The sequence below is a fragment of the Phasianus colchicus genome, chromosome 7, assembly GCF_987193195.1.
Source record: "Phasianus colchicus chromosome 7, bPhaCol1.hap1.1, whole genome shotgun sequence".
In the NCBI taxonomy this organism is placed as follows: Eukaryota; Metazoa; Chordata; class Aves; order Galliformes; family Phasianidae; genus Phasianus; species Phasianus colchicus.
In genome coordinates, this window is record NC_143442.1 from 27,637,478 (window position 1) to 27,650,019 (window position 12,542).

Below are 12,542 nucleotides of genomic sequence, written 5' to 3' on the forward strand. Positions count from 1 at the left end.
GTATAAATTGATAAATTGATAATGTATGAACATTCTCAGAACCGTTTGGGAAGTTTACTCATTAACACATACTATGAATAGAGGGTTCAAAAACATTAATTCTATAAGTGAAAAAGGATAATTTGGAAAACTTGTTGATGAATTATGAAAAGCAACAAAACTTTTATCTTTTTGAAACTATTCTGATACGTGTTCGGTTAAAATATGGTAAAATTGAAGCACTGGCTACAGCTAAACAATGCTAGTAGTTGAGTCTGATGCAGCACCTTGTTTATGGTACTTGAATTGCACTCCCTATTCCTTCTAAAGCTTGTGGCATTTTGTGTGTTGTAATTTTTTTTTGTTGTTAATCTTGAATGAAGAAGAACTGTAAGCATGAATTGTCATAATTGTAAAGTACTGCTTAACAGTTAGGGAAAACTTATAAAATTTTACAGTGTAGACATAATAATGGCAGTTAACTTTAATTGGCTCCTGCTTTATTAAGGAAATAATGGAAACGTGTTTTAAGTAATTGCAGAAAAAGTTGTATATAATGATGTGTGATTTTTTTCATTTCTGTACTTAATAGGCTCTCTTTAGAACAGTAGCTATGATGGTTCCTGATTATGCCATGATTGCAGAGATAGTTCTGTATTCTTGTGGTTTTGTTTCTGCACGACCTCTGTCTGTAAAAATCGTAGCTACATACCGTCTGTGTTCTGAGCAGTTGTCGTCCCAGCACCATTATGATTATGGAATGAGGGCTGTGAAGTCAGTACTTACTGCTGCTGGCAACCTGAAGGTAAATGATTTCTTAATTTTTTTTTTTGTTACCCAGAAACTTACTCAGTAGTGTAGCTCTTTCATGATAAAAGGTACACAATTCTGTATAATGGCAAGTACACACTCAGTGATGAACATTAAAATGAAAGGGGTATGTTTTAGGGTGCAAACCAGGAGAATTTAAGAAGTTCATGATTTGATCACCAACTTAATGGTGGTTGGTGATGGGCAAGCCCATGAAGTGTGTTGATTATCTTTCAAGAAATCTAGTTCAGTGCAGATTTAGTGAATTATTTTCTTCACACCCTTAGGTGCTTTTGCCGTATGTTAACACCTTCCATTAGCGCACTGGCTTGACTGCCAAGTGTGTCTCCAGTTTCTCTCCACTTTTTAAGAAAAACTGTTTAGGATACAGTATTTTATTTTGATGTGCATTATGAACAAATGACATCAAAACCCTCCCCATCTCCTCCCCCAAAAAAAAGAAAAAAAAAGCAACAAAAAAAAACCCCAGCGCACTACCAGCAAAAGAAACTGAAGCAAAAAAGTAAATAATATCATGGCAAAAAGATGCATATGTCCTGCTGGTGAACATATCTCTATGCAATCTTTTAGACTTTCCATTTTGAAAGCAAAAGATTTACCTCAAAACAGGGAAAACTTGTTCTTTTTATGAAGAAAATAAACACATTAAAAAGCAAGAATTTAACGGTTTAGAAAAAAGTGCGGTTCATAATAATACTTGTAACTGGGCATAAAATAAAGTTCGGTTGGCTTGAATATAGAAAGCTACTGTAAAACACCCTGATATCAAAGTATAAACGTACATCCAGAATGTATCCTATTGTTTGTGGACCTGAACGTGCAAAAAATAATTACACAGATGCACAAGAGGAGCTGTTCAATCAAATAGGTGTTTAACATTGGGTTTCTAAAACGAATGACGTAATGCTATTTAATATCTTCTTTAGCTGAAATATCCATTGGAAGATGAAGAAATTTTGCTGCTTAGATCCATTACGGATGTCAACCTGCCTAAATTCTTGTCTCATGATTTACCACTTTTTGAGGTAAAAAACAAACAAACTAACAAAAAAGTATTTTCACTAATGTTAAAAAAAAATAAAACAACTTGTTAAAAATGTTAATATTATATAACAGATTTATCAGAGTTGTAGTCCAAATACTTCAGTTTAGCCCCTAATTATTTTTAAACAGTCTTAGCTGTTCCTTCATAGCAAATACACTGACCGTATGGGTCTACTGTTTATATTTCTGTTAACTAGTTTTTGGTTATTGAGAGAGAAAGGAAAAAGCTTTTTTCGCTTTCTAAAAGTATGTTTTGTAAAGTAGTTTGATAGAAGCTGATCAATTAGGTAATTAATCCCGTATACATACATAAACATGAAAAAGGCTCTTGAAATAAATATCAGTAATAAATTAAGAACTTTTGGCTCAGATAATGTTATGTGACATTCATAATTATTTTATTTTCATCAAAATATTAGTTTGCCTAAAGGACAAATGATTGATTGCATTAGTTTCAAACCTAATGACAGTGCAAATAAGTATGCTTTTCAATTAATTGTTTGAATAGGGTATTACCTCTGATTTGTTTCCTGGTGTGAGGCTGCCAAAACCAGACTACAATGACCTGTTGGAAGCCATCAAAACAAACTGTGTTGCTATGAATTTGCAAATGACTGACGTATTTACTATGAAGATCCTGCAGATATATGAGATGATGATTGTGCGTCACGGCTTTATGATAGTTGGAGAGCCCTTTGGTGGAAAAACTTGTGCATATCGGGTTCTGGCAGGAGCACTGGGGGACATATGCGAGAAGGTATCTAGACACATTTTATAAGTATTTCTTGTGAAATCTATTTTCAAACAAATTTAAAAAAAAATATTTTTGTGTTTGTACAAAATAGAGAATTTACTCCAGGGATCTCTAGGCAAGCATAAGGGAAAACTGAAAAGAATTTGATTGAGAAGCTGTTCTTTCAAACTTAAGGAAGATTCATTCCTCAAGTGGTTTTTACCCACCTAATCTCTAATTTGTTCAATATTACATGTCATCTTTAATCACAAGGAGACAAGAAAAGAATCAGTTGAAGTTGATAAAAAATAAAATTAGCATGGTTTAAGTAAAAACAAAACACAACCAAATAAAAAAAAAAAACAACCTCCTTGTAGTAGTGTTTTGATGTCAATCTCAGAAATTTACCATGATGGTCATACTTATTCCTTTGCTAAACATGGGATAAATGAAACAAAGACAGGACTTGACCTGTTTTCATCCCTGCAAGTATAAGGATAGTTCTTGGGTATCTTAACTGACTGCCTAATGTCCTATTCACTAACATTTAAATTAAATAAAATCCATTTTTATATATCAAGCCACTGTTCAGTATTGAAATTATACTTCCAGTTACATGCGATAAAGTTGGGAGATTTGTCTTGATGCACTTGTATTCCATCTTTGAAATGTAATATTTATGATATCTTTCCTTCTCTAACCTGATAAAAGTTTTATGAAGATTTAGTATATATGTAAAATTCAAACTAAAACATATGATATAACAAATGTTTAATGTTAACACTTTTGTACCTATAGGGGCTGATGGAAGAAAACAAAGTTCAGATCACAGTTTTAAATCCCAAATCTGTAACAATGGGTCAGCTATATGGACAGTTTGATCCAGTTTCACATGAATGGTCAGATGGCATCCTAGCAGTGAGTTTCAGAGCATTTGCTTCTTCTCAAGTAAGCGCAAACAGAATTAAAGTATTATTGGAAATGACCTTTCAATACATGCATTTCTATGCTGTGTTCACAACAATTGTAGGATTAATAAGCTTAATTATATGAATGCAGAGACTGCAGATCATTTTAGTTCTGCTTTGCTCCATGCAAGTGACTTTCTGTGTGCTGGTAAATTAAGATTTGTGTTTCAAAAGTCCTTATGTAAAAACAAATTTTGTTGTTCTTTGCATCTATTAGAGATAAATGAATATTTAATCCTTATGCTACATTGTCCTTCCTTATTTTGTGTGGTTTGGAATAAAATTTCCAATATTTATGTATATGGTAATTTTGATGTTAGTTTTGGTGTTAATTTTGGATAAAACTCATTCCTGAGCATGGTTTATGTCTGAACTTCCTTAAAGTCCATTGAAACATTTTGACTGAGTAAAATAAAAAAAAAAAAGGCTGAGGGAGATGGTGCTGTTCAACTTGGAGAAGAGAAGGCTCCAGGGAGACCTGAGAGTGGCCTTCCAGAATCCAAAGGGGGGGCTTTAAGAAGGAAGGTGACAGACTCTTTAGCAGGGTCTGTTGAGACAGTATGTGGGGTAAAGGTCTCAAGCTAAAAGAAGGGGAGATTTAGACGGGATATAAGGATGAAGGTTTTTACGATGAGGGTGGTGAGGCACAGGAAGAGGTTGCCCAGAGAGGTGGTGGAATGCCCCAGGGGGTGGTGGAATGCCCCATCCATGGAGACACTCAGGGTAAGTCTGAATCAGGCTCTGAGCACCCTGATCTAGTGTGTGTCCCTGTTCATTGCAGAGGAATTGGACTAATGACACAGAAGAGTCCCTTGCAATTCAAACAGTTCCGTGATTCTACATATCTACCTGACAATTACTTCTGTTTTTGCTGTGACTGTAGCATCTGACACTTAACCACTATAAATTTCAGTGAGCTAATAATGTTTTGAATTTAACTGACATGAAGTTTGCTGCTTCTAATAGTGTTTACAGAACTGCAAAAGCGATTTGTATTTTGTTGCATAAGAAGTACTACGAATACCTTTAATTACCTGCTAGAATACCATATTCCTTAAGTTAGGCCTATTGAATTCCATGGTAAATCTGGAGTATGTATTACTGATGGTTTGTATTTGTTGTATTAATAGTTTCATTTTGTCATAACTACTAGAATGTGTTGTAGTTTAACTGAAGCAATATACTGCTTTGCAAGTATAACTGGAAGTTTCTAGTAAAAAAGGTATTAACCCTCAGTAGCTGTCTACAGTATATGCTTCAGAGTAATACATCTAAATTGTGAGTGTAGATTACATTTGATTTCAGAAACTTTATTAATATAGCTCTGTATGTAGAATTTTTATTTTTTTTTGTTAGAAAAAAATTTAGTGCTAAAATACTTTAGTGAACATAATTAAAAAAAAAAAAAGAAAACAATAATCTGTGGGGTTTATTTATTTATTTGTTTGTTTTCTTTTAACCAGACCCCAGATAGGAAATGGCTAATTTTTGATGGACCAGTGGATGCAGTATGGATTGAGAATATGAATACTGTGCTTGACGATAATAAAAAGTTGTGCCTTATGAGTGGAGAGATCATCACAATGTCACAGCAAATGAGCCTTATTTTTGAACCAATGGATTTAGAAGTTGCTTCTCCTGCTACTGTAAGTACCGTATTTCAATTTCTGATTGCAACTATCTTTCATTATGGAGGGTAAAGTGAAAATCTCTAATTTGTTTTTAATTAAATATACCTGATTGAGAAAAACAATTATTTGATGTTTGTTTAATGTAAAAGACATTACATCTTGGTTTTTCTTCTTCAGATTTTTCATAATCTTACAATATCATGTGAGAGATTATGTGTGTTCTTCTGAGGACCCTATGTAACTACTTGGACCTGATCCTTCCAAGTCCTTGACAAGAAACAATAATAAATATGCAGAACTTTAATTGTCAGATTCTGACAGAATCAGTGGTCACTGTATTTGTGATAGTTGTGATAGTCAATCTCTGTTATGTCTGTTTTTTTTCTAATGGCATTTTGTGGAATGCAAAAGTTTCCTCCTGAATATGAGAATATGTTCAGGTAATAATAGAAAGGGAACAAAATATCTGCATAGTCATACTGGGAAGGAGAGTTTTTACTTCAAACTGATGCAAAATGTAATTTAAAATTAAGTGCTGGGCGATCAAGTGGTCAGTTTACTGCCTTTTTGACCTTAACATTGGGAACTAATCCTGTTGAAGTGGAAAATGTCACTAAGATTATATTTTCCATTTGCTCAAGGATAAAGATTGGTTTGATCTTGACCATACATCTCATGGCTAACAGAACCTCACTGTACATTTCATACCATCTTAGAATCCTAGAATTATAGAATCAAAAAGGTTGGAAAAGACCTCCAAGGTCATCCAGTCCAACTGTCCATCTATCACCAATGTTTTCCCCTAAATCACATCCTTTAGTGCAACATCTGCATGTTTCTTGAATGCCTCCAGGGATGGTGACACCACCACCTCCTTCTATGTTATCTTCCCTTTTATTTTCTAGTAATCCTAAAAGCTGTATATTGTAATGTTCAATGTTACTTTCTTTTAGTGAGGAAAAAACTTCAGAGATTGCACAATATAACGTGTACCTGTTCATTTACTTCTAGGTTTCAAGGTGTGGTATGATCTATATGGAGCCCCATATGTTAGGCTGGAGACCATTAATGATTTCTTGGCTAAATACAATGCATTCAGGAATCAGCTCTGCTCATAAAGAATTTATAGTAGGCCTCTTTGATGCAATGGCTCCTCTCTGTCTTGAGTTTATTAGGAAACACACAAAGGTGAGGTAAAGAGCTTTTCTGAAAAAAAGAGCATATGAACTGTTTTTACTTCCAAGGAATAAATCATTTTAGTAGGACAATATCAATTTATTTTTATTTTTCATAACTGCTGTTAAGAGTTAAGGCTTGTGAGCAAGATGTTCATGGGATTAACCTGCTTCTGAATGTATTTCGCGCAAAAGAACAAAAAAGTGAAAAACAACAAACAAAATAAAACAAAAAAAAAAACAACTAGTCTAATTTCAATGAGTAAAACATACATGCAATCAAGAGTATTTCTTCTTTCTTTTCAGGAACTGTCTCCTACTTCAGATACAAACTTAATTCAGTCGCTAATGAATCTGATGGATTGCATGATGGATGAATTTGCAGATGAAGCCAAAGTTAAAGCTATGAATGACCATGACATTTTTTCTTGGCTTGAGGTAGGCAGCATGTTCAACGTAAAGAATTAGCACCTTCAATTTGGGACTTAGTAGGATGGATTTCACAGGCAATAATACCTATATTCAATCATTCTAATGGGCATTTTGTAAAGTCCAATTAGGAAAATACTATTACCTGCATAATATGCGTGTCTATACAGGTTTAACAAGGATATCACTTTACAGGGCAGTCCTTTGAGTAACAGAAGTATAATTTCTGTTGTTTTGAAATAAAACCCGGTTTATGCTTGAGTTTTCTCAAAATGAGGGCTTTGCACTGAGTAGGTCAGGGATTTTGCTGCACAGCAAAGGAGATCAGATACTGATAATCAGCATAAATGGTGTTCCGTTTTACTGGAAGCGTGGTCCTGAGCTTTATGCATAAATTTAAGTTGGTCAAGCATTATTCTATTGTGATCTCATGCAAAAATGTTTTTTGGCTTAGTGAATAAGACATTTGTAATTTACAGGTACTGAATTTGTTTCTTCTCCAACTGTAGGGTATTTTTTTATTTTCACTGACATGGTCTGTAGGAGCTAGCTGTAAAGAGGATGATCGTCTGAAATTTGACAAAATTGTTCGAGAAATGCTTAAAGGACCAATTAATGAGGAGACAAGGGAGCAATATAAATTGTTGAGTAGTACTGATCAACGCGCTTCAAAGGTGTTCACAGTCCCATTTCCAACAGAAGGAACCATTTATGATTATCGGTTTGTCAAAAAGGTGAGGATTGCTAAAGAAGATGTAGTCCCTCAAAATTTACACTGTTAAGTAATTTTTGATGAATATTAGAAGGTGTGTATTGTTGTATATTGTTGTTGCTTTATTGTATGCTTCTGTGACAGCATAGGCAGGATGTTCTTCCTTATAAGCCAGTTGTAATATCCAGTGTTCTGTCTGGGTCTTTAGTGTACCAAGGTCTGTCTTTTCAGCTACTGTAGTAATTGCAAGTTGTAGAGAAGTAGTTAGCAGAAAATCTGCTACTGTGCCTTCTCATTTGTCCCTTTTCCCTGAGATCAAGATGTGAATCTTTGATATGCCCTCTCCCTGATGAAGACTGCATAAGCTTTATCTAGCATGCTCCAGAAACTCCAAAATAAAATAAATGATCTATTTGGAGTTTGTCAGTCCTGTAAGTTCCTGTTGCTTACAATGAGAATTATGATGAGAAACGCCTAGATTTCAGCTTGTGCATGATACCTGCATGTTGCTGAAGGAAGTGAGATTTCTATCAGTTGTGAAAGCTTTATGTCTTCTGATAATAATCCAGAAAAACATGTTCTTCCTTACTTAAGGAGAGAGCAATCTTTAGGAATTTCATACGACTTTTATCTGAAGATTGATATTTAGGGGGATAGGATAGAAAATAAAGTGTTTTTTTAGAGCTATTTACAATTATATAATCTCCTTACATTAATTTTCTTGATTTTTTTGACATATTTTAAAGACTCTTGTAGTAGAGTGATCAAAGGAAATCTTGGTGCACTTCAGCACCAAAATTGGTTTGTCCACAAATTCCATAGTTTTGAGTTGTTTATAATGAGTAAGGTGTCTGTCAAAGTAACAACTCTGCTTTCCTAGTTTTTGTGATTGAATTTATGCAGTAATTTCTTTTATGTACAGACTTATTTACTGTATATAATTATATGTACTCTTTTTCCATTATATACGTAATATGTGTATTGATACAAAAGTTAAGGTAAAAAACTTGTCTTTCAGTCATAAATTCAGTAATTCAGTAATTGCACACTTGAGGCACTGGCATAGTTTTTCTGTGTAAGTAGTCAGAATTGACAGCAATGCACTGTATCCTAGATAAAGAAAATTATTTATATTTGTGTGTGTGTGTATGTGTGTGTGTATATATATATATATATATATATATACATATATATATTTATAGTACCGAAACCTGTGAAATTATTTTTAATACTTTTCAAAATTAGCTGATAACTCTATCCATTAATTCATAGAACTTTGATATTTCTATTTGCATTGGTTTTATTCTGCTTCTTTCTCTCTATTATTAATATTTGACTTTCATATACATTAAAATAGGGAGCAGGAATTTGGGAACCTTGGGTAGAAACACTCAAGTCAGCTCCTCCTATACCTCAGGATGTGACATTTAATGAAATAATAGTGCCAACTCAGGATACAGTTCGATATATGTGTTTGATGGAGTTGTTGATAGTGCATCAAAAGCCTTCTATGTTTGTGGGGCCAACAGGAACTGGAAAAAGTACCTATATCACTGTAAGTACTTTTAAAACAGATGTTAAAGATCATTGAAAGGGGTTAGATGAAGAGTGACATGATGATATTGTATATAAAATGAGACATGAATATTTTAGATATTATGAAAGTAAATTCTGAGCAACCAGAAAAGAAGTTATGTAGGTGTGTTATTTTTTTTCTTATTTTATCTTTATTTTTCTTGACACTTAGACTAGATTCTTATGGAGCCTTCAAATATCCATTGAAAAAAGCCACTAATACCACGTAAATGAGACTCTTCAATTTGATTCCTATATTGATTTACTTTATGTTGTGAAGCTGATGTACGAAAGACTATTCACTAATTCACCCAGTCAAAACAAAACAGAAAAAGAAACATTTATGTTCTAGAGTTAAAAGCAGCAAAACTGCGCTGCTGCTATTGTGGAAAAGTTTAAGAGATGATAACCTCTATTCACATTCCACTGTGGCGATTCCATGGATTGATAAACAGTGGAGAACAAGAATTTTGTCACTGAAAGAAATCTGAAAGCAAAAAATTAGAATCAGTATTAATATATAATTCTTTATAGAAACAGACTGTAGGTGGGAAGGGAAATCAGCTTGTCAAAATCGTCCCAGCCAGTTTTCTTTAAAAAATTGCTTGGCTGTATCTGTTCACTACAATAAAAAACATTAAGAAGTAAAAATTAAGAAAATATATCAAAATAATTGTATTCTTTTTATAGAACGCCAAATACTCTTTATATCCTTGTCCATAAGAGAAAATGAAAAAGAAATACAAATAATGCTGACAATCAGATTAGACTGACTGAAGTTTTTGGTGGTTTGCAATTTCTGCGATTTCTGAAACAAAATGTTTTTGGCAAAATGTTAATACTTGTTCTAGTTTCAGGATTTTTAAGCTAAAGAAAGAAGAAAAAGGATAGATTTTTTTTGAAATATTTTAACAACAGTGTGTATGACGTAGTTAAGAATTCTGATGTATGACTTTAAGAAGCTTAGATAACTCAATCTTCAGATAGATCAGACAGGCACTGTGGGTTAAATCCTGATGCTATCCATCTTTCTGGGAGACTATTAAAGCCTAATAAGTAATGGAACTGTAGCAGAATAATGGTCCTGCTGTTGATGAAATTAGGGAAATTCCCAGATCAGCTTTTCTCATTGCTTTCCATCTAGATCCATCGTAAAGTATACTTTATAATTTTGGAAAAAAACGTTTAACGCTTTGGAGATAAAACAAGGTCATTACTGCATTTTTAACTGAGATTCTCTAAATAATTCCTAAGAGAGAAGCCATTCCTCCATCATGTCTTTTTGTAGAGAGTTTTGCTTTTGTTGGTTCATGCACTCAGCACAAAACCAGCGTACAATCATTTTGCAGAGGGCGAGTCTTGAAAGTTATCTTAGCAGATAAACAAGTTAAGTTTCATGTTTCTAAGCTGTTATTTTCTCTTCCTTTTGTATCATTAAATTAACTGTAGTAAATTAAGTTACCGAGTAAGGATTATGTAACCTACCTCAATTTTTAAGTTACTATTCTGAAATAATTAAGAAAAAAAAAAAGATTGAGTGGAACAAGATCTGCTCACAGAAAATGTTCCAGAAATGCAGACAACAGAAATACAATAAATCATAAACAAGGCATTCCTTTGTAATGAAGAATATGGTAAGTTTTTACTGCCCAGTTTACTTTGGGAGTGGCACTTAAGAATGTGGTATTTCTTGGGAGTTCACTATTGATAGAAAGACTGAAAGAAATGTTATCATTGAGTTAGATTTCTCTCCAGTTTTTGTATATTGTCACTGTTATATTTTCACTGTCTTCATTGAGAAGTAGAAAGTAAATGTTATTTCTGCTAAAAAGATTGTGAGGTCCAAAAGCTCCAACATCTATTGATAAGAGATTAAGCAACTCACTAGGGACATTAATTTATATGCAGTAGTGCTCTGTAGCCATGTGCGAAAGGATGACTTCCAACCCTGTGATTTTATCTGTGTGTGGGTAAGAAATGAGTCCCGTTCAGTCTTACTTAAAAGGATGACTTTGATCCATATTTCCTGTGGAGATTACATTTAAACTAATAAAAAAGAGACTTTGGAAGGTAGCTAGTATTATAAAATAAGATCAATCTTGACTATACAACTTATTTTTACATTTTTTTCCTGTGCCTTTTGAAGGAAATATTCCTCTTCAAAACTAAGCAAAAGTATTTTGACCTGTGTCTACTTCAGCGTTTTTTGGTTTGGGTTATTACAGGCTTTATAAATCAACTCCTAATAATATGATAAAATGTTTTGCTTGTAGAAATACTAACGTACTGAATTTGTATAATATACTAGGCATGTTTTGGTGGTTCGGTTTTTTTTTTTTTAGAATCCGTGAATATGTCTGTTAAGCAAAGTAGAAATTTTTCTCTGACAAATAAGGTTCACTATTATTTTAAATACTGGTTTATCTCATGAAATATTCTCTAAGATAACGCTTTAATCATAACTTCTTTGTCATTGTGAATGAAATAAAAATGGTACAAATTGTTTAATTGCTATTTGCTAGATTTCCTTAAAATTTGTCAACATATTTATTTTAACTTTCTCCTCAATTCTTCCAGAATTTCCTTTTAAATAATTTGAATAAAGAAGTCTATAAGCCACTACTCATTAACTTTTCAGCACAAACTACGGCAGCTCAGACTCAGAATATTATAATGTCAAAGCTGGATAAAAGGAGAAAAGGAATTTTTGGGCCTCCTCTCGGGAAAAGAATGGTAATTGATATATTTCTGTATGCAGGTGTTAAAATGCAAACAAATATGAGTGTGTTATTTTTGCAACTGATTGAAACCGATAACAAGAAAGATTGATAAATCCCCAGTTCTAATTTTTCTCCTTTATGTGCACAAGTTTCCAATCTTAGTTCTTTCTTTCGCTAGTAATATGCATCTCATTTTAATCGACTGAAAAAATGGTAAAATACAGATATATGATATGAACAACAGTGATAAGCATATCGTACTTCCCCCTTTGTGTTTTGTGATACTGTGCTTTAAATAAGAGTTCAGTATGGGTAAGGTGCTGCTGAGAGCATATAACTCTTGAGTGTTGCGGTTTCTGAGTTTTATATAAATCTGACAGTGGAATTACCAAGGGTTTGTCATTGGTTGTAGGTCTGGATTTTTTTGATGTTTCGGGAAAAAGCAGCTTGTTCACCCTCGTTGCTCATTTGTGTGGGCATCTGCAAAGAGATACTCAGAACTCTGGAGTAAACAAAAATGGATATAGAAACTCAAAAAGGTTTCCATTCAAAGCCATCTCAATTTGTTGCTGAGATTACAATTATAAATAACAGAAAGAGAAGAAAGAGGGATGAATGGCATAAATGTGTTTCTAGAACTTGCATTATTTGAATTAGATTAACTGTGTGAAGATGTTTCCAGCGGCATATGCTTTGGAATAGCAGTGCCAAAAATGATATAACGATTAATAGGCTTGATAGTCTA

The 12,542-nt window shown here is 33.3% G+C and overlaps 1 protein-coding gene across 3 annotated transcripts in view; it reads left to right on the forward strand.

Annotated features, from left to right (window-relative positions):
- The window catches only part of DNAH7 (dynein axonemal heavy chain 7), a 99,015-nt gene that overhangs the window by 41,460 nt on the left and 45,013 nt on the right, over window positions 1–12,542 (forward strand). For all 3 annotated transcript variants that reach the window (XM_031601139.2, XM_090144281.1, XM_090144282.1), the window contains exons 27-36: window positions 572–784; window positions 1,737–1,835; window positions 2,363–2,611; window positions 3,386–3,535; window positions 5,019–5,201; window positions 6,198–6,374; window positions 6,668–6,799; window positions 7,300–7,524; window positions 8,860–9,057; window positions 11,655–11,810. In XM_031601139.2, the coding sequence (XP_031456999.2) occupies window positions 572–784; window positions 1,737–1,835; window positions 2,363–2,611; window positions 3,386–3,535; window positions 5,019–5,201; window positions 6,198–6,374; window positions 6,668–6,799; window positions 7,300–7,524; window positions 8,860–9,057; window positions 11,655–11,810 (1,782 nt within the window). The remainder of the gene's footprint in view (window positions 1–571; window positions 785–1,736; window positions 1,836–2,362; window positions 2,612–3,385; window positions 3,536–5,018; window positions 5,202–6,197; window positions 6,375–6,667; window positions 6,800–7,299; window positions 7,525–8,859; window positions 9,058–11,654; window positions 11,811–12,542) is intronic.